Below are 22793 nucleotides of genomic sequence, written 5' to 3'. Positions count from 1 at the left end.
CAGGCAATGGCGGAGGGTGAGGTCGCTGGCTCCTAGCTGCATGTCACTGACTCAGGAGGGATGAGGCTGGAGGTGAGATGTGACCGGGCTCGGGGTGAAATGGGCCCAGGTACCCAAGGGCTCCTCTCCTTCCAAGTTGCCATGCTTCTTCCCTGCTCTTACTCAAGTGGAGTGGGAGCAAACTTCTCCTAAAGCAAAAAAAATCCCCAAGAGCTTCCCTGCCCTGCCCTGCACAGCCGGCCAGCCTGCCCCCCGCCCCGCGCAGCTGCTGTCCAGCACGGCAGACAGACACACACAGGGCTCCCTGGGGATGGCAGCGTATGGCAGGCAAACGGAGTTGCTTTGCATGTCATGCAGTGGCAGTCTTGAGCACAGAAATACCTTCGTCTTCATCCCCGTCATTATCCGCTAAGTCCTCGCCCTGTTTCTTAGCGCTGGCTCCTAGGGACCAAACACGAGGAGACAGAACAAAAAGGAAAACAAAAGGAAAAAAAAAACCAAACCAAACCAAACAAACAAAACAAAACAAAAACAAAAACAAAAGAGAATTCAAAAATAGCATGATAGCAGAGATGGTGGGGCCAGGCCTGCACCCCACAGCACTGCTGGCTACTCACACTGCACCTCTCCCAGAGCCAGGGCAGCACAGGGCACGGGCACAACTGCCTCAGGAGCTGCACCAGGATGCTGCTTTGCCTGGACCCCTTCCCAGATCCTCCCTGGGGAGAGCTGGGGCAGCAGGGAGGAGGAGAGTGGGCCTGGGGCAGCATCAGCAGCAGCAGCGGATCAGCCGCTCAAAGCACATGCTGATCCTCCTGCATCCCAGCCTGGCCCCTGCCTGCTTGCACACCCTTGGCTCCCTGCACTGGGGCAAGGCTCTCTCTCCTACTCACTGGGTGCGAGCAGGAGCCCGGCTCCCAGCTCTGCTGCCACTGGGGACAACTGTCCCCTGCCACCAGCAGAGCCTATGTGAAGGGTTGCCATGGATAGCCATGACCACCAACTAGGGTCCTGCTCATCAACCCCACGCAGTGCATTGCCCCTTGTTGTGCCTGGCATGGCTATGCTGTAAACCACCAGTGCCACAGCACAAGACCACCATGGCATGCTGCAGGGAGCCATCATGATGGGTGCTTCCCTGCACTGCTTGGCTCCATCCTGTACCAACTCCTTAAAAGACTAGTTGTGTGGTTCACTGAGGATTGCAAAGGCACTGACCAGCTTGTCCTGACCAAGGTAGAACCCTGAAAATATAATTTTCTGTACTGTCCTGAATGCCTTCCAGTCATTGCATGGCCCTTAGCAAATCCGCGTTGCCAGGGCATGGGCCAGGCCAGCAGCCCCAGCCCAGCGCTGTGGGATGCTGTTGCAAACCAGCATGCACTAAGCACAGTGCTTTCCAAGCTGCATGCAGCTGGCGTGAGCCAGGAGAGGTGGCCTGTGGGCTGGCAGGGAGCACATGTGGTGCACACCTGTACTGAGGCCCCATTGCTGCAAAGGGCTGCATGCCCTTGTAGGCACAAAGCTGACTGGTGCCATCCCTGCTCCCTGCAGCCCCAAATTTCAGGAAGAGGCTGTGCTTTTCTTATCCCCTTAGACCTGCAAACCAGAAGCTGCAGTCCTCTGCTCCCTAACGAACGCCTGCACCAAAAAGTTCTCCAGGTGATGGTGACCTCAGGGGTGACAGCAGGGTTTCTGCCGGGCAGGACTGCCTGCGCTGTGCTCGCACTGCTCAGCAACCTCTCCCAGACATGCAGAGCTCCAAAGGTCCTGCCAGGCACCCAGCTGATCCAGCATTCTGCTGCTAATCATCACAGCAAAGGTTTTGCATGGCCTCCAGCAAGGCTCCCGTGAGCAAGGGGCAGCCCTGTGGTTGGATGAAACTATGACAAGGCAAGCATGAAACCGGCCAGGAAGACAAAATTGGGGAGTCATCCTCACTGCCACTCCAGGAGTGGGATCCTGCAGGTGACACAAGTGGCGGATAACAGAGATGGCAGCATGGAGGGGGACAGGATTTGAATTTAAAAGGAATTTGTGATAGGGGAGTGAGAGGTCTGAAACGGCCGTGGGGAGCTCCACTGGGGCAAGAGGCTTGCACAATGCCTTAAGCAGCCATGACCTGCTGGAGAAAGTCCAGAGGAGCAACGACCAGAAGTCTAGAAAAATCCAGCAGGCAAGAAAAGTTTGCAGAAGGCTGGGTCACATGAATCCCAGGAGCTACAGCAGCATCCCAACACACGAAAGGCCACTGTGAGATGGTGAGGTGGAACAGCAACTCCCTCTCTGCTGCACAGAGCACAGGCAGCCCCGGAGCTACACGAGGCAAGTTGAAGCTGGACAAGTAGAAAACCTTCCTGGCAGAAAGGGCAGGAAGGCACTAGAAGAGGTGGCTTGGGGAGGTGTTTAAGACCAGGCGAGACACACTGCCAGGAAGAGGTGAGGTAGAGCTGCTCCTGCCTGGGACAGGGATGGATTGGCTGTTTCCAAAGCTGAACTGATTTCCTCCGACTCAGAGCTCACCTCCGGACCTACCCCCTCCACAGCCCAGCCCTGCCTCCTCACCTCCGGCTTTGCCACCCAGCCACCCCTTGAGTTCCTCACATCATTCTCCTGTTTTCACCCTATCCCTGCTACCTCTCGCCCCAGCACCCCAGCCCCCTTCCTCCTGCGTTCTTCCCATGCGCTCCCTCCCCAGTCCACTCACCAGCTACACACTCAGCTGGGTGCATGCAGCTGCCCAGCCTGTTTGCAGGTGGCTGCAAGCTTGACCTACTGCATCTTCATTGGGAAGAGCTGCAAGCCCAGAAAGCACTTAAATGATGAAGTACTAATGCAATATTTGTTAACCCGTGCTATGTACCAACCTCCTTGGTACTGTTCAGGGATAGGGATTTTTCTCTAATGAAGACCACAGGCAGCGAGCCCTCATTCACATTGTGCTTCAGAGCTGGGAAGCTGATGACATACAGCTGGAGATCCCTTTCCACTGCCGAAGGCCCTAGTGCTGTTCAAGTCCCAGGACCGGCTGGGCTGCAGCCCTCCACCCTGGTCTCCTTCAGAAGACAAAGGTCTCCATGCAGACAGGGATGGAGGAACCAGCTATGAGGAGCTGTCAGGTTGTAAGAGGGGAGTGGACAAGACCCCTGTGATTTGAGCAACTGTCTTGGCTGAGCAGGGAGGAATCTGGCTGGAGATTGCTGCCCTGGAGCTTAGGGATGGCTGGGACAAGCCTAAAGCAACCTGAGCTTCACACACCACAGAAGGAACAGTAGAAAGCAGTGCTGGGAAGCTAAGCAAAGCAGGAGTGCAGTAATGCAGGCCATGGGGAAGGGGAACAGTGGTGACATGTGTGCATGGCAGATGCAAAGCATGAGCCTTCCCCATTGTCAGGAAGGTGCTAGGGTGGCTGGGGTTACGGTGAACACAGGCTGCTGTGACCAAGCAGGCTTTTTGCCTCTTGCCATATTGTTCACATCCATAACCACCCACCAATGCCCCACAGCTCATAAGAGCAATTATAGCTTCACTTCCCTCACCCATCCCTTGCACTATGCTCCATTACCTCCCTCCACTGGTTATTGCCATATTCAAGGACACCCATCTCGGGAGATCTTCCTCCACACTGACAAAGGCCACCAAGCAGAGGCTTGCAGCACCTACTCTCACAGGGATAGGTTTAAGCTTGTGGATTCACAGCTGGAAAAACCAAAAGAACTCATGGCTCTTACTTTCCTTACCCATCAAAAACTCCCTCCACGAACCCAGTGTGAAAGCCTGTTGTGCCACTTCACTTTATGACGATGGAGAAATGACATTGCTCAGGCTGATAGCAAGGATGCATATGCTCTTATCTGAAGGCTCTAGGAAGATTTAAGCTCAAGTTCAGTAAAAAATAAAATCATTTTCCCTGAAACAGGGGCATCCATGCCTGATTTATGCTATCTTATGTAAACCATGCCAACAGCACTGACACCAGCACAAACAGAGATAAAGGAGGGTGAGGAGCCTCGGTCCTTGGAGCCTTTGCACTCAGAATGGTGTGGATAAGAGAAGAGCAGGAGCCTGTGTTGACACCTTCCCAGATCCAAATGTCTGCTCAGGGTGGCTGCAGGCAGCCCCAGCAGACCCTCCTGAGTGCAAACTCCCTGGGACATCTGCTCCCATGCAGCAGCCATGATGAACCTGCTGCTGCACAACCCCATAGGCAGGGGCAGCTCCCCTGGGACCTATGTGGGGTGGCCCCTCCAGCCATCAGCCCTTGCTCCAGAACTGCAGCGCACCTTGGTGCTGCCCTGCCGCTCCCTGTCCCTGGGTGATGCAGAAGAGTCATCATCATCATTGAACAGATTCCATAAAAGCACTACATCTTCTCAAGCTTAGCTGCCTCCGCCAGCACAAACACCTACCCTCACCTTTGCAAATCGCTCGCCAGAGTGGAAGTGGAGCATCAGGGTGGTGGTCTGCTCCCAGCCAGCTCTGGAAAGGAGCAGGCTTCCTAGGTGGCTGGTGAGAAGCCTTCTGGCAAGGAAGCACTGCAGAAGTTGCGCAGTCACAGGGAAGCCTCAGCTGGTACTTGGCCAAGTTTGCTTCTCGGAGAGCAGTGGAGAAGCCACAATGCTTTTCCTGCAGAGCAGCCAAAGGGCATCCCAGGCCCAGGAGCTACTGGGAGCTCCAGCCACCCTTGCACAGCAGAGCAAGATGCTAGACTGGCACATTTGTCTTTGCAGCATCGTGGACTCTGCACAGCACGAGCCAGAGAGATTACGGCAGTCACTAGTAAAAACTCAGTAGGGCTGCTATGTGCAAGGCAGTCACACTTTTCCCCTCCAAAAATGCTCTTTGGGCGGGCAGCGTTATTTTCACAGCAAAACCTGAGCCTCAGCTGAGCTTCAACACTGTCAGCTCCCTCAGTACCGTGCATGGCTAATTATTCTCAAAGCACCACTGCCCTGCCTTGCTCCCAGAGAAGGGACCAATGGAGGAGACCGGCATGTAGGAAATTTCCATATAGGAAATTATTGTGGGCACCTGGGCAGGGAAAAAGGGACTTTTTTTTCTGTCCCGGGGATAAATTCTGATAAATTCTCAGTCCTTTGGCTGTTATGAAATACACTGAGCTCAGGGGTGGCAGAAATCATGGAACCTCCAGTAAGGTGGGAGCTGAGGCATTTTGAACCACCAAAATACTGCACAGTTGCTTGCTCTGTGAGAGGAGAGCTTATTCACTGCTGATATGTGGCCTTAGAAATAGTTATCAAGAATATTCCAGAATGACCCAATGTTAAAATGACATGCAGCCTGAGGAAATCAGCACTGCAGGTACATTATCCTTACCCCAAGCATTACTAACCCAGGATACACAACAAGGGGCGGGGGAGCCTCCATTTCTCATCATAAGTGACTCAATTAATTCAAGCCAACAGCCACCAGAACCGTGGCTGGAGATGAAGGGCAACACCAGTGTCTGGGTGCTTTAATTCCCAGCATGCCACACCTGGATGCCCAAATGGCCGGTACTGGGGATCTGCTAGTCCATGAGTCAGCAGAGCCCAGCAGGGACAGAGGGCATGTCCCCCACCAGCTCCCTGGGAGGTGACCAGGGGCAACTGCAGATGGGCTGCAAAGAAACCCTGCTGTGATCAGAGACAGCAGGGAGGGAAAAAGAGAAGATAAGTGTGCCCAAGGTGTTTTGCCATGCCTTACATTGTCCCCTTTCTCCAGCCGTAACCCAGACCCTGCTTCTCTGGCCCCAGCCATAGGGCTGGGGGTGGCAGGGGTTGGTCAGCCCCAGCAGCCAGTGGGAGGGGTGGGAGAGGAAGTGCTTTGAAGTGGCTGCTGATCCTTGGCACAGCCAGCTCCGGAGGCAGCGTGACGAGACTCCCTAATGCGCCAGCCCTTTCAGGGGCAGCCTTGGCACTCAGAGAGATGGCATGTAAATAGCCAGGACAGCAACAGGAAAAGCAAAGAAACCCAACAACAGAACTAGGGGAAATGGCTGGAAGGAAAGCACCCCCCAAACCTCCAAGCCCAGCTGTGCCTGCCCCACTAACCCCAGGGGTGCAGGGAGGTGGAGGCTGGGATGCAGGGACCCCACTGCCACAGGATGCCCAGGATAGCAGCCCCTGCCCGACAGACACCCCCCCCGCCCTGCACTCTGCCTTTCAAAAGGGCTTGGCTGCCTGACCACCTGCACATCCAAATTTGGGATGCACAGAGCAGCCTGGGCTCTCTCTGCCTGCAAGGAGGATAGATGAAGCATCGTGTCCAATAAGGAGCCAAGCCAGCTCCCATTTAAACATCTCCAATCCCCAGCCTGTGGTGCTAGGGCTAGCCAGGAACACAGGATTACTTTGGGGCAAGGGGGGACTGAAATCACTTTGGAGTTGGGGGAGGCCTGAGCTGCCCCCCCTTACCTGAAAGTGCAGCAGGATGAGCCCTGCGTGGCCCTGGGAATGGAGGCAAGGCAAAGTAGAGATGTGTCTGAACTGGAGGTGCTTGGCCACCTGCAGGGCAGCTGAGCCTCAGGGAGGATGCTGTGCCAGGGGATGAAGAGCAGATCCTCACTGGCAGGGCTGGCAGAGGCATGGGGGTATGAGCAGCAGGGAGCAGCCTTGGTGGGACCATGGGCTGGGGCAGAACATGGCAGTGTTTACATAGCCAGGAGAGGCTTTGTGCTTTTAACCGAGGAACTTTGGTTGCAAAATGACCAGGGATGCAACTGGGGAAGGGCTCAGCCCAGGACAGGCTACAGTCCCCCATCACACAGGTGCTTCCCTGAGGGTTTTTGTACACACACACCCCCAACAGGGGATACACCCCTAAGGGATGGATGCATTTAAGTGCTACCCACCATCAGAGGCTCCCTCTCATAGCCAGGGGCGGGAAGGCTGCCAGTGCCAGCAGAATTTATAAAGCTGGGAGCGCGGGCTCATCCTGGGAGAAGCTGTTCTGAAATGCCTGGAGCAACGTGAGCATCCTCCTCTGACCTGATCCCAGACCTGCGCTCCCAGCCAGCACCAGTCCTGGCTCCCTGGGTGGGGGAGCAGAGGTGGCCAGAGCATCCATGGGGCTCCTCCAAGCAGGAAGTGGAGGGCAGCAGGCTGGGCTGCTCAGAGCACCTGTGGTCTGGGTGGTTGCACAGAGAGGTGCCGGAGGAGCATGCCGCGGGCCAGGGGCCAGCCAGGCACCCTCTCACTCTCTCACTCTTTCTCTCTTTCCTCTCTGTGCCTCTCTGCCGGTCGGCTTGCTACATACCTCCTTTCCTACATATTTTCTTGTTGGGCTTTCGGGTGCATTCCTTGGAAATCCGTTTTACTGTAAAATGAATAAAAGACTACAAAATAACAGGAGGCTCCACTGGCGGGAGTGGGCATGCAATCACAACCACGCTGCCGCCCTCCCACCACGCCTGGGACCGCAGGAGGTGGGGAGGGAGTGTCGCCATGGGAGGAAAACTCTGGGCCAGCCATGCTGGGTGGGAAGGAAGGCACAATGCATCGCATGGCCAAGGGCCCCAGGGACAGAGGAGTGGAGCCAGCCGGCCTGGGAGAAGCCACTGGCCCACCAGGCTGTTCTGCCACACACAGCAGACCCACTGCAGGTCCCTTCCAGCCCGCTGAAAATCCCCGGGGGCTCCTGTTGCAGTGAGGCTGGGGCGGGCGCACAGGCGGGTGCTGCCTCCTCTGCTCTCTACTTACAGTTCAGGTGGGATCTCCTACAAAGGAAAAGGTTAGACAAGGAGGCACCCAGTGCCAGTCAGCCTCACCCCAACAGGACAATGCCCCATAGGTCCCTGGCACCCCAGGCTCATCACTCTGTTGCCATCCCGCTGGTGGACAGGGGAGTAGCCAAGTGATGTGCCTGTCAGTGCCCCCAACCTCCCATCCATACCAGGGCCCAGAAAAGGGCTCTATGGTCCCTTCCTTGCCAGAGCATCTCCCCAGGGAAAGGCAGAGAGTGTTCCTCCCAGCCGCAGCCCACGCCCACAACTAGCACATGGACCTGGGGAGGGTGGGAAGGTGGGAGGAAGGACGAACCCGAACCAACTCAAGACAGAACCTGGCACTCGGCACCTGGGGAGCACAAACCAGCTTGTCACTCTGTGGATCTGCAGTCAGAGAGTCGGATTCAGATTTAGCAACATGAGAGAGGAACCCGTGACGATGCCATGGAGGTGGAGGGGGGGACCAGGAGGTGTGGAGGAGCAGGAGCACGCGAGACACAGATGGCAGCTGAGGGCAAGAGGGCGAGCTGCGTGGCCAGAGAAAGCTTTCCACAAACAGACAGCATGCTGCAGGGTCCACAACCACATGCTTCAAACACAATAACCAGGTGAGACCAACCACTGCCTGGGAGGGGCGAAGCAGCCCCCCTGCCACCCTCCTGTGGGCACCCCGGCAGGGACTCACCATCCTCTGTGGGGATGTAGATGTTGAGGTACAGACAGTCCTCATTGGGGTCCTGGATGTATGTGGCCACGATATCCAAATTGGAGGTAAACCAGATGGGCAGCATGATCTCAGGAACAGCGTTGTGGATGTTCTGGGGGCAGACCGGCGAGAAGTGGGTAGCATTCCTGATGCCTGACCAGGATGGTGGCGGCTCGGGTGGCATGAACCTCTTCTCCCCGATGGGGGGGGCAGCGTAAGGCACCCCCAGGTACTGGTCCACAGGGCCCAGGATCTCGCTGGGCAGTGGCACGCGCACCCCCCGTAACTTCCCATAATGCGTGTTGACAGTCGGTGAGTAGACTTGGCCCTCCATCCGCACAACTGCTGAGGCAAAGCTCAGGACCCAGAGGGTGAGACGCAGGTCCCAGCCAGCTACCAGCTCAGGCACTTGGAGAACGGAGGGCAAGAGAGGGCTTCTCCAGAGTATCAGCCACATTGTCTGGGAGGAGCAGCACCAACATCCAGGCCTGAAGCTCCTGGGGCAAGGGCTCAGGGCATCTCCATCACGCCAAGCCTCCGATTTGCCCACCAGGAACAGATAGAGCAGGAGAGCCGGGAGTCAGGAGCACCTTCTTCTGGGTGAGTCAGGAGCACAGACGCAGGGAGATGTGCCACGGCTCCTCACAGTCTGCCAGCTGCCAGCTGCTGCCCACTTGCCAATGGCCTGGCCTGGAGGGGACTGCTGGTACTGTGGAGAGATGGAGGGAATTAACAGCAGACTTGCTCTGGGAAGAGTCAAAGTGCTGCAGCACAGAAAGAGCCAGGATCCCTAGCCAGACCCTCCCACCCATGGGTGCTCGTTGGCTCTGCCACCGCCCAGGCAGGCAGCTCTAGGAATAGGCAAGTGTGTGCAGCACAAGTAGAGCAAATGCAGACACATAGACTGCGTCTATCCATGCCTCCAGAGCCTGTCCCCAGTGCTCATGGGCCAGCCCTGCCTCTGCCCTGCCTGGGTGAACCTTGCAGCCACCCTGTGTGGTGGCACAGTGCCCTTGCCTCATGCTGCAGTAGGGTATCAGCAGCAGATTATGGGTGCCAAGGTAAGCAGGACAGTGCCACTTCCCTGGCACTGACCCTCCCCACAAGGAACACATTGGGCACCACCACTGCCCAGCACGGCCCCTGCACAAGAGCCTGCTGGCACCTCTCCCCTCCTGGCTGAGCCAGAACTGCCTGCGCTCCCATACCACACAGTCTGGGTTTGTCACCTCGGCTCCATTCCAGCATTGCTCTTCTGTCTGGGTACTACTGCCCCACCTCATACACCATCAAATTAGATGCATATGTCCTACCCAGACACCCATGTTGCCTGACCACACACTTTCCAGCCAGCTTTCTCCCTCCACGTGCTGCTGGCCGAGGTGACAAGACCCCAGGCGCAACCTGGGTGGACAGGATGGGAACAGACAGAGTGCTTCTGGGCAGCATCCCCCTGTGCCGGCACTGCAGCCTCCCTACCACTGCCTCCCTACCCCGGCTGCCTCCTGGCCACCCAAGGAAACCCCAGGGAAGCAGAGTTCTGCTCCCACGTCCCCATGCTGGGCTGTTGGCAGGGGCGGGAGCAGATGTGGCAGCCCCCAGTGGGGTCCATGGGGAAGGGAGGGAGCTGCAGGCAGGCAGTGGCTGCAGATGGGGGCCTGTGGATGTTTGTCAGCGAGCAGAGCTCCTGCGCCAGGGAGCCCTTGCTGATGGCTGTGTGGATTTTCAGTGCTCTGCCCTTCAACTCCCCGCACCGCCTGCCGCATTCAGGGCTTACGTAAGTGGCCCCCCCCGCTTCCCCCTGCCAGCACCGCAGCTCCCGGGGGAGCTGGGCAAGGGGACTCAAAGAGGTTGCACTGGTCTGGTGCTCGCCCTCACCCCAGCTGGGCAAGAGCAGCGTCAGTGAGAGGCTACTTTTGCACCTTTGTAGGTGGCTTTGCAGCCCAGTCCCCAATAAAAGGCACTGCTTGGTGGTAGGTTAGAGGATGCTTGTCCTGTCTCAGTCACATGTCCTTACCCTGGGAGAGATGGGAGCAGTGGTGGGGCACCTCCATTTTGCCCCAGAGCATCCTTACATGCCCACCCAGTAAATCTCTCTCAAGCTCAGAGGGGAGCAGAATTGCCTTGGAATTATTGGAGCACAAAACAAGGGCTGTATGCAGATGAGAGGACACAGCTCTGGTGGAGGCTCAGATGGGCAGGGACTCCACCAATGGAAAGCAACTCATCCAATGAGGAAAATCCGCAGGAAAAAAAACAACAAACAAACCACAGAGGGCGTCTCACATCTGCACTGCACATGTGCATGCAATTCACAGCTGGTCATTAAGGAAATGGGCCTATGCTATGCCTGCCCTCCTGACATGCCCAGCGAACACAGCAGGCTCAGAAATCAGGGTATGACAGGCATAAGAAGAAACACTCAGCCCAGAAAATCATGTTATTGCAACCAGCCTGCCCAAGCAGTAAGGCCTTGCAGGGCTGGGCATGCAGGCACTTTTCCGGAGTCCACAGAGGGACCACAGGTAATGCCAGACAAGGAAGGTGGTACAAATGATGGGGAGAAGCAGTCACACCTACTGGCCCATCCACAACAGACAACCTGAGGGCTGAGCTATCATGACCAGGTCTGATCCTGCTCTACCCCTGATCCCCATCACCTCTGCACATCATTCCCCTCCACCTCCTCCTCCACCAGGCAGTGACAGAAATACACCCGGTGGGAGCACGACACTGCTGCATTATCCCCCAAACAGCTGCCAAAGCCTAAGAAACATAAGGTGTATTGAAGGACAGAAATACAGCTGAGGCATCCAGAGACCCCAAGCTCTGCTCTGCCCCACCACTGCTGGAGCTGCCTCTGCAGCGCAGTGCGTTGGCTGCCCTGCTCTGCCTCCAGCTCTGGAAGAAAACCATCAATCATCTAATATTCCTTGCAGCAATACTCCTCTTTCAACAGAGAACTGAGTTTTGTCTAGCAGTGACATTCCAGGGGTGCAAAGACAGCTCAGGACACACCAAAGCTGCATTCCCAAGTGGGATCTCAAATATGCTTCAGACCCACCACTCTGCCTGACACTGCTGGAAGGCAAAAGGCCCAGTGCAAATGTTCTGCTCAGGTTCCTTTGGGTACCATGGGTTAGGATAAAGCCAAATTATTAATGACTGTCATATCTAATTTGTATGATTGGAAGCTATAGGCAGCTTCCAGTCTTTATGATAGTGCCCACACCTCCCCGCAGAGCCATTTCAACTGACTCGTCATTGTTTTCCCTCTGTGGGAACACCACAGTCCTGCCAGTGGTGGCTTACCAGCTGATTTCCCAACTTGAGAGCTTCCTCAGCCCTGCGGCCACATGCTGCCATGGGCATTGCTGCTCCACCAACTACTCCAGCCAAGCGATTTCACGGCACCAGACAGCACCGCTCCGCAGCCCACAGCTGCCTGGCTGGGCTGTGCACACCAGTCACTGCAAAATTAGGGCTGAATTCACCACCCACTTTGCATCCTTGGAGTGGCCGCACACCCAGCATAACCACCCTGTCCTGGCATAACAACAAATCTCTTTTTACAAAACACAGCCAAAAAATCAGCTTCTTGCTACAGTTCCTCAGAACTGTGTTATGATGATATTCCTTTGGGTTTTTGTTTAATCCTCATCCATGGTTCTTTTAATAGCTTTTGAAAAACTTAGAAATCTGAAGACAAAAACCATAAGCTAAGATAGAATTAAAGTTCAAAGTACACTTCTTTAACTTAAATGATGCTACAGGACTTGCAACTGTCTCCAATTATGAGTTTTAGGAAGCAGCAGGCACAAAGGTGGGTTACATTAGTCATAGCCAAATATGTCCAGATATGGAAATGCACAGTCAAGACCCAGCAGCCCTAATGTTACCCTGGAAAGCCACAATGCCTTAACACTCAAATCCAGATCATGGTATTTTAACATTTGTAATTCCACATTTGGTTCTATCATTTTTTTAAAGACTTTTTCCCTCCATCTGCCCATGTCCCCGCAGCATAGAATAAAGGCACCCAAACAATCTCAGTGACATGGTCCTAAGCCTTCCTATGTTTGGATTGTTTTTCAATTACAAACCCCCAAAATGATGCAAACCCTAAATCTGGAATTCTCTGGGTTTCAAATGCCTCATTTGGGATGATTACAATACCCCCATAACACATCTTATACCATCATATTGCTGTTCTGTGCTCTGTGCTTTCTGCTGTAACTTCATGTTGACATAACATTTAGGATGGGAATTTAGCCTTAATTTAATATTGACAGACTGCCATGAAAACCTGAGCTCAACCCCCTTCACCGGAGGCTGTTGCATGCACCTTGCATCACTGCCTGCTGCCTCAACAGCTCTTAAGCTTCCCCTTGGCCTTTCAAAGCATGCAAAATAACCGGGAGATCCAAGAAAGGACATTTTGTTCAGGGAAGTGATTCCCCTCGCATCCCACAGGCAGTGGGAGCGAAACTTCCCCAGTTTTGCCGCCTACAGCACTCCTGTTCTTCCCTCCAGCAGGGAAGCCAAATGCATTCCCCAGCAAAAATGGTTGCTGCCTCCCTGCAGCCCTGCAACAGGAGCCACGCCTGCCAACTGGAAGGGAAACTGGGCCAGGCTGGGCAGATATGGCCAAACTGGGGATGCTCAGATGAGTGTGCAGTGAGGAGCCAGGAGGATAAAGACACCACAAGCATCCCAGGTCACTCTGCCAGACCGCTGGTGGGGCAAAGTGAAGGAAGTGAGGCTGCTAGCTGTCAGGCATGTTATTCATATTCTTTGGAAAACAAACACTATATCGGTATTCCTATGGCCATACTGTCTGCCAGACGGCTCCATCCTCAACAAGAGACACTCTCCATGGAAACCTGGGTGGGCAGGATCCTCTGGAAGCCTCCCTCACAGATGCACAGTTAGGTATCTCAACACCAGCCAGACAAGCTGGATCCACACCTTCCCTGGCTGGTGGCTGAGGACATGTGAGCAGGCAGCCTGCCCTCATGTCAGACTCTTTATCAGGATCCAGCCTCATGCCCCTGAGCACTTAGGCTGACCCAACCCCAAGCTCATCATGTTGATGCTGTGGCCCTATATTCCGTTTGGTCTTGAGCCAGGACAGCCAGGACTTCAAACTGCCTGGCGGGCACAGCTGGATGATCTCCTCCCTACAGCAAGCAGATGGGCTGTCCCATTGCACCCTCCAGCCACTCTGCCTTGGGTAGCTTTGCTCACCATCTGACCCTGTTGTATCACAGTGAGAGGTAGCTAGGGGCCAGCCCATGCACCCCAGTACAGACATGCACCCAGCAAGTAGCATGAGAAACCTCTGCCTCCTCTTCCCCAGGGTGAGCGAGCTCCAAACCTGTCCACCAGCCTGTGCTCTGGGACCTCAGGCTGATGCTCAGCTCTCAGGCAGCAGCATCTGCCAGATGTGCTCCCCACCCTGCCAGCTGCTCTCACCGACCCCCAGTCCCATCCCACCTGGCCTGTGATGCTGCAGAAACTCCATAGGAAACCCTGGGGAAGCACAGAAGCTGCAGCACAACTGGACTGATGTGCTTGTGTCTATGTGTTCTGGTGGCTCCTGAAGAGCATCCCTCTGCCAGCAGATCTTGGTTGGCACCCTTTGATGCTTGTGGCCTGGGTCAATGCTTGAGGATAATACTACAGAGTAAAGTTGGTAGTTATGTGCTATGGATTGTGCCCAGTGGGTCTTCCTGACGCACCCCAGGTTGCCCATCCATGCCACAGGCAGATGTTTCCTGGTCCCACAGCACTGTGGGAGCAACTCCCAGGATTTCAGGTCCATCACAGAGCTGGTGCACAGTAATAGATGTTTACCAGTGGCTTGCAGTTACACTGAAAGTTTCAGAAAGGTCTGCCCTGCTGCTGCTGCTCTGCTTTTCCATGAATGACCTAAATAAAACAGAGAATGTTTTAAATCTGCATATGACACCCAGCACTTTGGAGGCCAGGACGGGAATTTGACATGCTCCCAACAGACAGGGGAAAGGGCTGAGAGATGATGGGCAGGGCTGTAAGTCATTGGGAGGTAAAAACCTGCACAAACAGACCACAGAAAAAAAGAAAGCAGCATTTCTGCCAGAAGGGTCTTAAGGGCTACAAGGGAGTACAAACGGAACATGAGCTAGCATGTAAATCCACCAAAAAAGGCAAATACAGTAGGATGAGTGAAAGGCCAACTTATAAAGACACATGAAGTAATTACCTCTGCTCCCCTTTCAGCTCATAAAGGCACATCAAGTAATTACACTGTTTGCCTCCAGAGAACCAGTTTATTCCCCAAAGATTTGGACCAACTGCAAGAGGCCACAGGAGACCAGCACGACCACCAAAAAGCCTTGGCCAAAAGCCTGGAAGAGCAGGGCTAGTCTAGACAAATCAAAGGACACAGTTTTATAACATGTAAAGGTCACTGCAAAAAAGATCAGAACAGTCTGACATTGAACTATGTGCTAGGTAGGAGACACATGCATATTAAGAGAGTCAAGTGTACACCAGGAAAAGTTAAAGCACCCCATGCATATCTGCAAAGGGTGTGTCCTGGTTTCAGCTGGGATACAGTTAATTTTCTTCATAGTAGCTAGTATGGGGCTATGTTTTGGATTCATGCTGGAAACAGTGTTGATAATATAGAGATGTGTTTGTTATATAGAGATGTTCTTGCTGTTGAACAGTGCTTACACAGAGCCAAGGCCTTTTCTGCTTCTCGCACCATCCCACCAGCGGGATGGCTGGGGGTGCACAAGGAGGTGCGAGGGGACACAGCCAGGACAGCTGACCCCAACTGACCAAAGGGATATTCCATACAATATGACGTCATGCTGATCTTATAAGGGGCTTGGGGAAGAGGAAGGATGGGGTGGGGGCAGGCAGCGACATTCAGAGTGATGGCATTTGTCTTCCCAAGTCACCGTTAACACATGATGGAGCCCTGCTTTCCTGGAGATGGCTGAACACCTGCCTGCCAATGAGAAGTGGTGAATGAATTCTTTGTCTTACTTTGCTTGCGTGTGTGGCTTTTGCTTTACCTATTAAACTGCCTTTGTCTCAACCCACAAGTTTTCTCACTTTCATTCTTCCGATTCTCTCCCCCATCCCACCGCGGGGGGGAGTGAGTGAGCATCTCCATGGTACTTAGCTGCTGGATGGGGTAAAACCACGACAGGGTGCTACGTAGCAGATGGGTGGATCAAGTGACCCCTTGGCATCTCTTCCAGCCCAGTTTCCTACACATAGCTCCATACTAGATACTATGAAGAAAAAATAACACTATTCCAGCCAAAGCCAGCACAACTTCTCATCCTCCTTGTTGGCAGCTCTGTCCCTGCCCTCATTCATTCAGCATTTGTCACCATCTGGGCAAACTACAGCCACCTTGGCCATGAATTTTTCAGCATTTAGGATGCTCTGACAGAGCAGAACACTTAGGAAGCTTCCCAGCACTGTGGAGCCCATCACATCTGTTCTCCATTCTGCAGAGGTCTCCCCCAGAGTCCCCCATCTCACACTCCTCCTAGAGGCACAACTGCAGCACCTCTGATATTTAGGCACCACAGTCACTCTGATGGGACAGAAGGAAAACCAGTAACAAACCTCACCCTCGTTTGCTTCAAGTGCATGATACATCCCTGTGACTGGCCTTTCCTAACTTCCACCCACACCACCACCAATATTTAAAGCAAGCTGAATGTCAGAAGCCTATGAGACACTTCACTGCACATCCTTTGCCCTGGGGAGAGGATGAGAGACCACGTGAGAAGCGTCAGTTAAATTCCTCAACGCTGCAAGAACATATGTGGGACAGAAGCTCTTTGACAACTCCCAGACACATGCCAAGATTCTCGAGAGCTCCCATTCAGAACTGAAGAATGTTACCCAAAATCCCTAGAAACAGACAATTTCAAGTGCCACTTCTGCTCTCGTGCCAATGGCCTCCTGCTGCAATATGGCCTGGCCCCATTTGCTCCATGGCCTTTAACAAGTTCTTCATGAAGGAGCCAAGCCTGCCTTGAGAAGGACACCAGGGGCAAAGCCCTTGCCCACACTTCAGCCTTTCCAGACATTTTTGGTGGTTGAATGCCGGCACACTGTTCAATGCCTGGCTTCAGAAGGCACACTACCTAGCAGGTGAAATAGCTTGGCTCATTTCCAACTCCTATTTAGCATCAAAAGCTCAAAAAATGCAGGAGATTTCTCAGTGTCACTGAGCTGAGACTGGTGATGCTGTTGAAGGACAGCCAGTGAGCACTATAGCAGGGACAGTGTTGGAGTAAGCACCCAGTAATGCCGATGCAAGCAGAGGGTGGCCTCTATCGAGGACCCAAGGACAACTGTGCTTGAAAACCTGGGCTCTTTTGGAGTGAGCTACATGCTCACCTTGAGCTGAGATTTTGACTGACCTTCCCACTCACTGCTTCCCAGGAGTCTGGTGGAAAGCTGAGGCAGGGCCACATGGCACAGCCAGCAGTGGCTGTATGAGCAAGAGGTTCTGCCAGGACAGATCTCTGGGTATGAAGAGAGCAGCGGCAGCAGCCTCTTGGTGGGCTGCTGGGTTTCCATGTGGCTCAGGGATAGCTGCTGGATGTAGGCCATTTAGTGCCACATTCTGGATAGAAATAATCGGGATTATCTCATGTTACGGCTTCCCTGACCCCAGCATGAAGAAACAGTGGCAGCTTTTTTCTCTCTTACCTTGCTGCCTGCAGTTTCAATTTACAAATGCTTCCCTGCAGGGGCAGAGGTTAATGAGAACCACTGTCTAAACAGCAAACACAGTGCCCTGGCCTTGGCACGTACTTGCTCCCAAGCCAGAACAACTGGCAGCGAAGGAAGAGAGCCTGATCCAGCCTGGAAGATGAAAGAGCCCCAGAGGAGACTCCAGAAGCCTCTATGATGCAACAGCTGGATGTGACATCACTCTATCCCAGCCTGAATGGGCATGGTCCAGCCTGGCAGGACCAGCCACCATGGGGTGGTGCTTTGTGCTGTTCCTTGAAGATCGTGTGGGGGGTGTAGGCTGCTCAGTGCCCCCCAGCCCTGCCAGCACGCTGACCCCCGGGAAGGGGAGGAGGTACCCGTGCGACCCCTTCACCGTCCCTGGGCGGGAGCTGTCCCTTCAGCACCGCGCCAATCCCACCGCCCCGCTGGCCTCTCCTGCTCCAGGAGAACGAGTGGTTCTTCCCCGAGCAGACCCACAGCACAGCCGTGCAGCCCAGATCGTCTAAAAGGCACGGACTACTTGCAGGAAAAGTGCTCGGACTCTTTCGGGCTCCAGCGGGTCGTTTGTCTGGCAGCTGGAGAAAGGTGGGACATGCAAGGATATCTGCTGAGCAAACTCTGCATCACCTGGACTAGATAAGGGGCGACCTCATTGCTCTCTACAGCTTCCTGAGGAGATGGAGAGGGAGGTTCTGAGCTCTTCTCCCTGGTATCCAATGATAGGATGCATGGGAATGGTTCAAAGCTGTGCCAGAGGAGTTTTAGACTGGGCATTAGGAAGCATTTCTTTACCGAGGGGGTGGTCAAACACTGGAACAGGCTTCCTAGAGACGTGGTCGATGCCCCAAGCCTGTCAGTGTTTGAGAGGCATTTGGACAATGCCCTTAATAATTTGGTTTAACTTTTGGTCAGCCCTGAATTGGTCAGGCAGTTGGATTAGATGATCATTGTAGGTCCCCTCCAACTGAAATATTCTATTCTATTCTATAGGAAACAGTGTTTCATAAATAAATGGCAGAATTACTCCAGCACTCACTTTGTGCAGGCAGGTGACTGACAATGCAAAAGTGCATACACAGAACCCTGGAATATTTAGACCTCTATTCAGGAGCAAACTAACAATCTACTTTCAGCAAGTCCTTGGCATCAGCACAAAGTTCATGCCAAGACAACTCACTCTCCAACACATCACAAACAAGCACCAGGCACCTACTTTAAGGCAATATAAGCTCACTCACAAATCTGTGATCAACACTCTGCAGCTAGTGACTGGAGTGCAAATCTCACCCAGCAAAGAGAGAGCTGACTGCACCAGCAGCATTCCCCTCACTTCCTTCTCCATTTTCAGCAAGCTGTGCATTGACATTATCACAGCTGCTCATCACCATCCCCCTCACATCTGCCAGAGTAACGAGTCCTATGTCGTCTCCCAAACAACCACCTCACAAACTACTGTGGCTAGCAGGGACCTTGTTTTTTAAGTTAACATAGATCATTATAACTCAACTATGTTAGGGAGCAATTACACAAGAACAAGGCTCTTTTCAGAGCAACAAGCTTCTGAAACTCTAAGTCCAACACGTTCCTATTTCTCACATTAGCAAAAGCAGCTTTGAAATTTAATAAAGAAAGGAGACTTCAGTGACCCAAAGAGGCTGGCTCGATCCAATGACACCCCCATTTCTGAAATGCCCCAAACTAAGCAGCAAGTATGAAACCCAGCTGCTGATGGAATGTCCTTCCCCATAACTCTCATACCCCAGTCCCTCAAGCTTCTTTCTGGGCACCCAACCAGGCAAAGGACATGGACCCCCTCCAGCCAACTGGGCTAGGGGCAATTTGCACAGAGCCCTATCCTACCCATACCACCTGGTGGCTGCAGGCAGGCTGAGTGTGTACACAGCCAATGCTTTCCATGGACTAGAGGAGGCTCTATAAATGTAAGGAGGTGGGATGGGCAGGGAGGAACCGACTGCAGCTTAAAATACAAAGACTTCCTGCAAATGTGACTAGAGAGGGTGGGCAACAAAACCCAAGAGTGCTTTGAATGGGAACAGCTACACCCAAAATAAATTGTCAATGTTTCATTTTTACTGACTCAAAGCAGGAAGCCAAAACCACTTAATCACAGGTTATAATCCAGACTGTGGCTGTAAGAACCTCTGGTTTCAGTGGCAGAGCTGATAAAGGATTGTTTCCTTTACCGATACCTGCCCCAACCACCTATTTCTGCATGACATCACTGCCCACCGCTCTTCGTCAGCTGAGCAAAGTTTTGCAGGGTAGAATGAGAAACAAGGTCATGGAGGTGATCCAGGCTAAAGGTAATGAAACCCAAGGCAAAGAACAAAGATGAAGATGACAGTTGGAAACAAGCAGGAACTAACTTCTCCACGTAAGCTGAAACATGACATAATTAGTCAGTTTTCCTGTGCAGAGATAAGGTTATAAGTTATCTGGCAGTGTACAAACACCACATTCCTACACCACCCGTTACCACCCTGTCTTGTACCATGGGACACAAACCCAGCCACCAAGTCTGTGGAGCAGGTTGGCTCTATGGAGACAGCAGTGACCCACCACTTCATGACACTGTGGCTTGCCTGGGGACACAGCTGTCCCCGGAAGCAGCCACCACTGAGGGCACTGCTTAGTCCTAGCTCTGCTGTGGCTGGCCTGGGTGACAGCGCTCCCCTTCTCACAGCACTGGTCTCTTCATCTGCAACAGAAGGCTGTTCTCTGCAAAGCACTCAGAGGTAGGAGACCCAGAAAACTCTGGACTGGGTCAGGAGAAGGGGAGCTGTGACGCTGGTAGCAATGCACATGGAGGACAGAGCACGGGCCAGTGCAAGCTGCATTTGTTAATGCTATAAGATCCAAACACGGAGGTAGGAAAACGCCATTGCTTCTGGAAGCATCACGGACTCCTCCGTCCACAACACCCATCCTCCCCACCACCCAGCTTGCAAGCTGCTGGTAGCAGAGAGCACCAAGTCCCTCTCACTTCCAACTGTGACATGCCCCTTGCCTCTGCAGTGCAGGGGAGACCAGCCCCAGGGCAGCACCTCTTGGCAGGGGTCCTGCCAGCAGTCAGGGCTGCACACCCAGAGCCAACATGACACAGCGTCAAACAGCCACATCCTGCAGCAGCCACTGTTCCTCCAAGGTGACGTCAGCCTCCGCAAGAGCTGGCAGGCAGGACATGCTGTGCATGCTGGCCACACTGCTCCCAGACACTGCCTGGCTCCAGCAGACACCATGGCCTGTGTTCCTCACCAGCTATGGCTTATCTACAAATTTAATTTCACACTTGCATGCTCCAGAATAAGGCACAGGTGCTGGAGAAGCCACCCTCCCCCTCCACATCTGTCTTCTCCCTCACCCCACCCCACCACCAAGTGCCAGCACTGAGGATAATGAATGGCTAGCAGCTGTGGAGGAGCTCCTGCACAAAGATGCCAACTCTGCGCAGCCAGCATCAGCTCACAGCAGAGCTGCCATGGTGCTGGTGGTGCCCTCCACGCTTGGAGCAGCATGAGGGTGAGGAGAACCCCAGGGCCCCTGGCACAACAGCCACCCACACATGCTGCTGGCACAGCACGGCACCCAAAAACATGCAGCTGAATAAGATAAAATCCCATCCCAGAGATACTTGTTTCCCCAGAAACCCTAAGGGCTTTCCCAGGAACTCTGGAAACACATAGATTTGCTACATGCTCCGGTGACCAACCTAAAGAATTCATATAGGTGTCACAGTCAGAGATTGCCATCATCACAAGTCATATGTAAAGCTGGCAGCCCAGACAGGTGTGGTGTCAGTCACTTTGTAAGGCCCTCAGGGAGTTAGATGGTCCAGCCCAAGCCCACAGCAGTCTCTACTCAACTAAGACAAGCAGCTTCCTCAAGCAAGGAAGCCTGCCCTCAGCAAGAGTCATCAGCTACTCACATTCCCAAAGCGAAACCAAAGGGAGCATGACCAAGCAGAAGACCATGGAAACTCCCCAGGCTGGAGGGTCAGTCTGCAGCCAGGGCAGCTCCACAAAGTCTGATTCTTGCTCATGCAACCAGGGCTTGCTAAGGACTGGAGGCCAGGCAAGGCAGCAGCTAGGAATGAAGCATGTTCAAATTTAATCCACAATGTATTTTCTATTTTGCCTTGTAGCTTTCTCCTCCCAAATTTTCTATCTCCAAGCACAAAAGCGTAGAAAGCCTAAAACCTCTGGCAAAAAATCCTTTAATGTGTTTTACAGTAAAGGCTGCCTAGTGTTAAGAAATAAGCTGGACCAAAGCAAGTCAGGCAGCCTGAGGATGCCCTGTCTCTCCAGAGGGAGCAGACCAGGATGAAGCAGGACATACAGGCAGGCTTCAAGGACTAGCAATGCCAAGGAAAGGCAACCCCCAGTGCCAGGAAGGTTCCTGTGCTCCCTGCTGCTTCTCAGAGGTCCCCAAGCACAGGTCTGCCTTGGCAGATGCCCACTTTGAAGCATCACTCCCAGTGGACACAGGAGGTTTTTGTCACAGAGAACAAGTAACCACTTGGTGAGCATCAAAGTACAGCAGCTCCCTGCCCAAGTCTGCAATATCAGATCCTCATCAAGATAGCCCAGCGGCAACAGAGACCAAAATGGGAATGAGGCACAAGATCTGTCCCCTTATGGATGCTAGCCAAGAGCAGATTTCAGCTTTGTGGTTGCAAGGATGCCATTGTGCTGGCTGGATACTTCCTTCAGCCCTCACGGACAGGGTCCTCCTGGATGTCACGAGGATGGGAAACAGTGTCCTCTTCATGAGCTTCAACCTCACATGGCCTCATCCTGCTGCTCCCCACCCAAAGCCCCCTAGGGACTGCTAGAGCCCCAGCTCATCCCTGCATCCTCCTCCCCAAGTCTACTTCTCCAACAAGAAGCAAACTTCCCCCAAGCCAAGCCTCATGTCTCCCTTCTGTCCTTGCATGTCTCTGGACTGCTCAAGGACTTGGGGGACAGCTTTCTTGCACCCCATGTGCACCAAGATAAGGCTGAACTGGACCCCCACTGGTAGCAGAACATGAGTCTTTTCTCATCTGGACATAAAACCAGGAACAAAACTGAGACTGATGTTTCCTGACATGCGTGAGAACAGGCAGAGCCAGGGGACTGGAGGAGGGGCAGATGAAGATCAGATCCTTGGTGAACCCACAGTGCCCACCATGTGCAGTGAGTACCAGGGAACTGGGACAACACCAGGACAAGACTCCAGCTCTGCTGCCAGCATGTCAGGTGGATGCCCTATGCCCAGGGAACCAGAGGAAGCAGAACTGCCAGGTAACACAGAAGGGAAGGGATATTGCCATCCATTTTCAAACCAACCGAATTAGCAACTGTTCAGCAGACAGAAGTCCATCGGAAGTCTCCAGCAAAGGGTGCTGTGAAGCTGAGGCAGATCAGTGCTTAGCACAGGTCCCACCTCTCCCACCAGCTGAACCTCCAACATGTGGGGAAATCATCCCACACTCTCAGCAAGTAAGCAAGACTGAGCAGGCACCTGTCACCCTGTGCCAAGCAAAGTAACACAGAGCTGGATGGGAGTAAAACCATCCTTCTCTACCAAAACCCAGTGCTCCCT

At 53.5% G+C, this 22793-nt stretch overlaps 1 protein-coding gene across 3 annotated transcripts in view; it reads right to left on the bottom strand.

The window, feature by feature from the left end:
* Positions 1-22793, bottom strand: part of NLGN3 (neuroligin 3) — a 40381-nt gene that overhangs the window by 12455 nt on the left and 5133 nt on the right. Inside the window, exons 2-4 of one of the 3 annotated variants that reach the window (XM_054838884.1) lie at positions 8412-9141; positions 7258-7317; positions 382-441 (exon numbers count right to left, since the gene is read on the bottom strand). In XM_054838884.1, coding sequence (XP_054694859.1) covers positions 382-441; positions 7258-7317; positions 8412-8889 — 598 coding nt within the window. In that variant the 5' untranslated portion in view covers positions 8890-9141. The remainder of the gene's footprint in view (positions 1-381; positions 442-7257; positions 7318-8411; positions 9142-22793) is intronic. The other 2 variants (XM_054838885.1, XM_054838886.1) reach the window with 2 other exon arrangements.

This window comes from Grus americana, chromosome 12 (assembly GCF_028858705.1).
Source record: "Grus americana isolate bGruAme1 chromosome 12, bGruAme1.mat, whole genome shotgun sequence".
NCBI classification, from domain to species: Eukaryota; Metazoa; Chordata; class Aves; order Gruiformes; family Gruidae; genus Grus; species Grus americana.
Note: the sequence above shows the minus strand (reverse complement) of the source record. Positions and strands in the feature narration are given on the sequence as shown.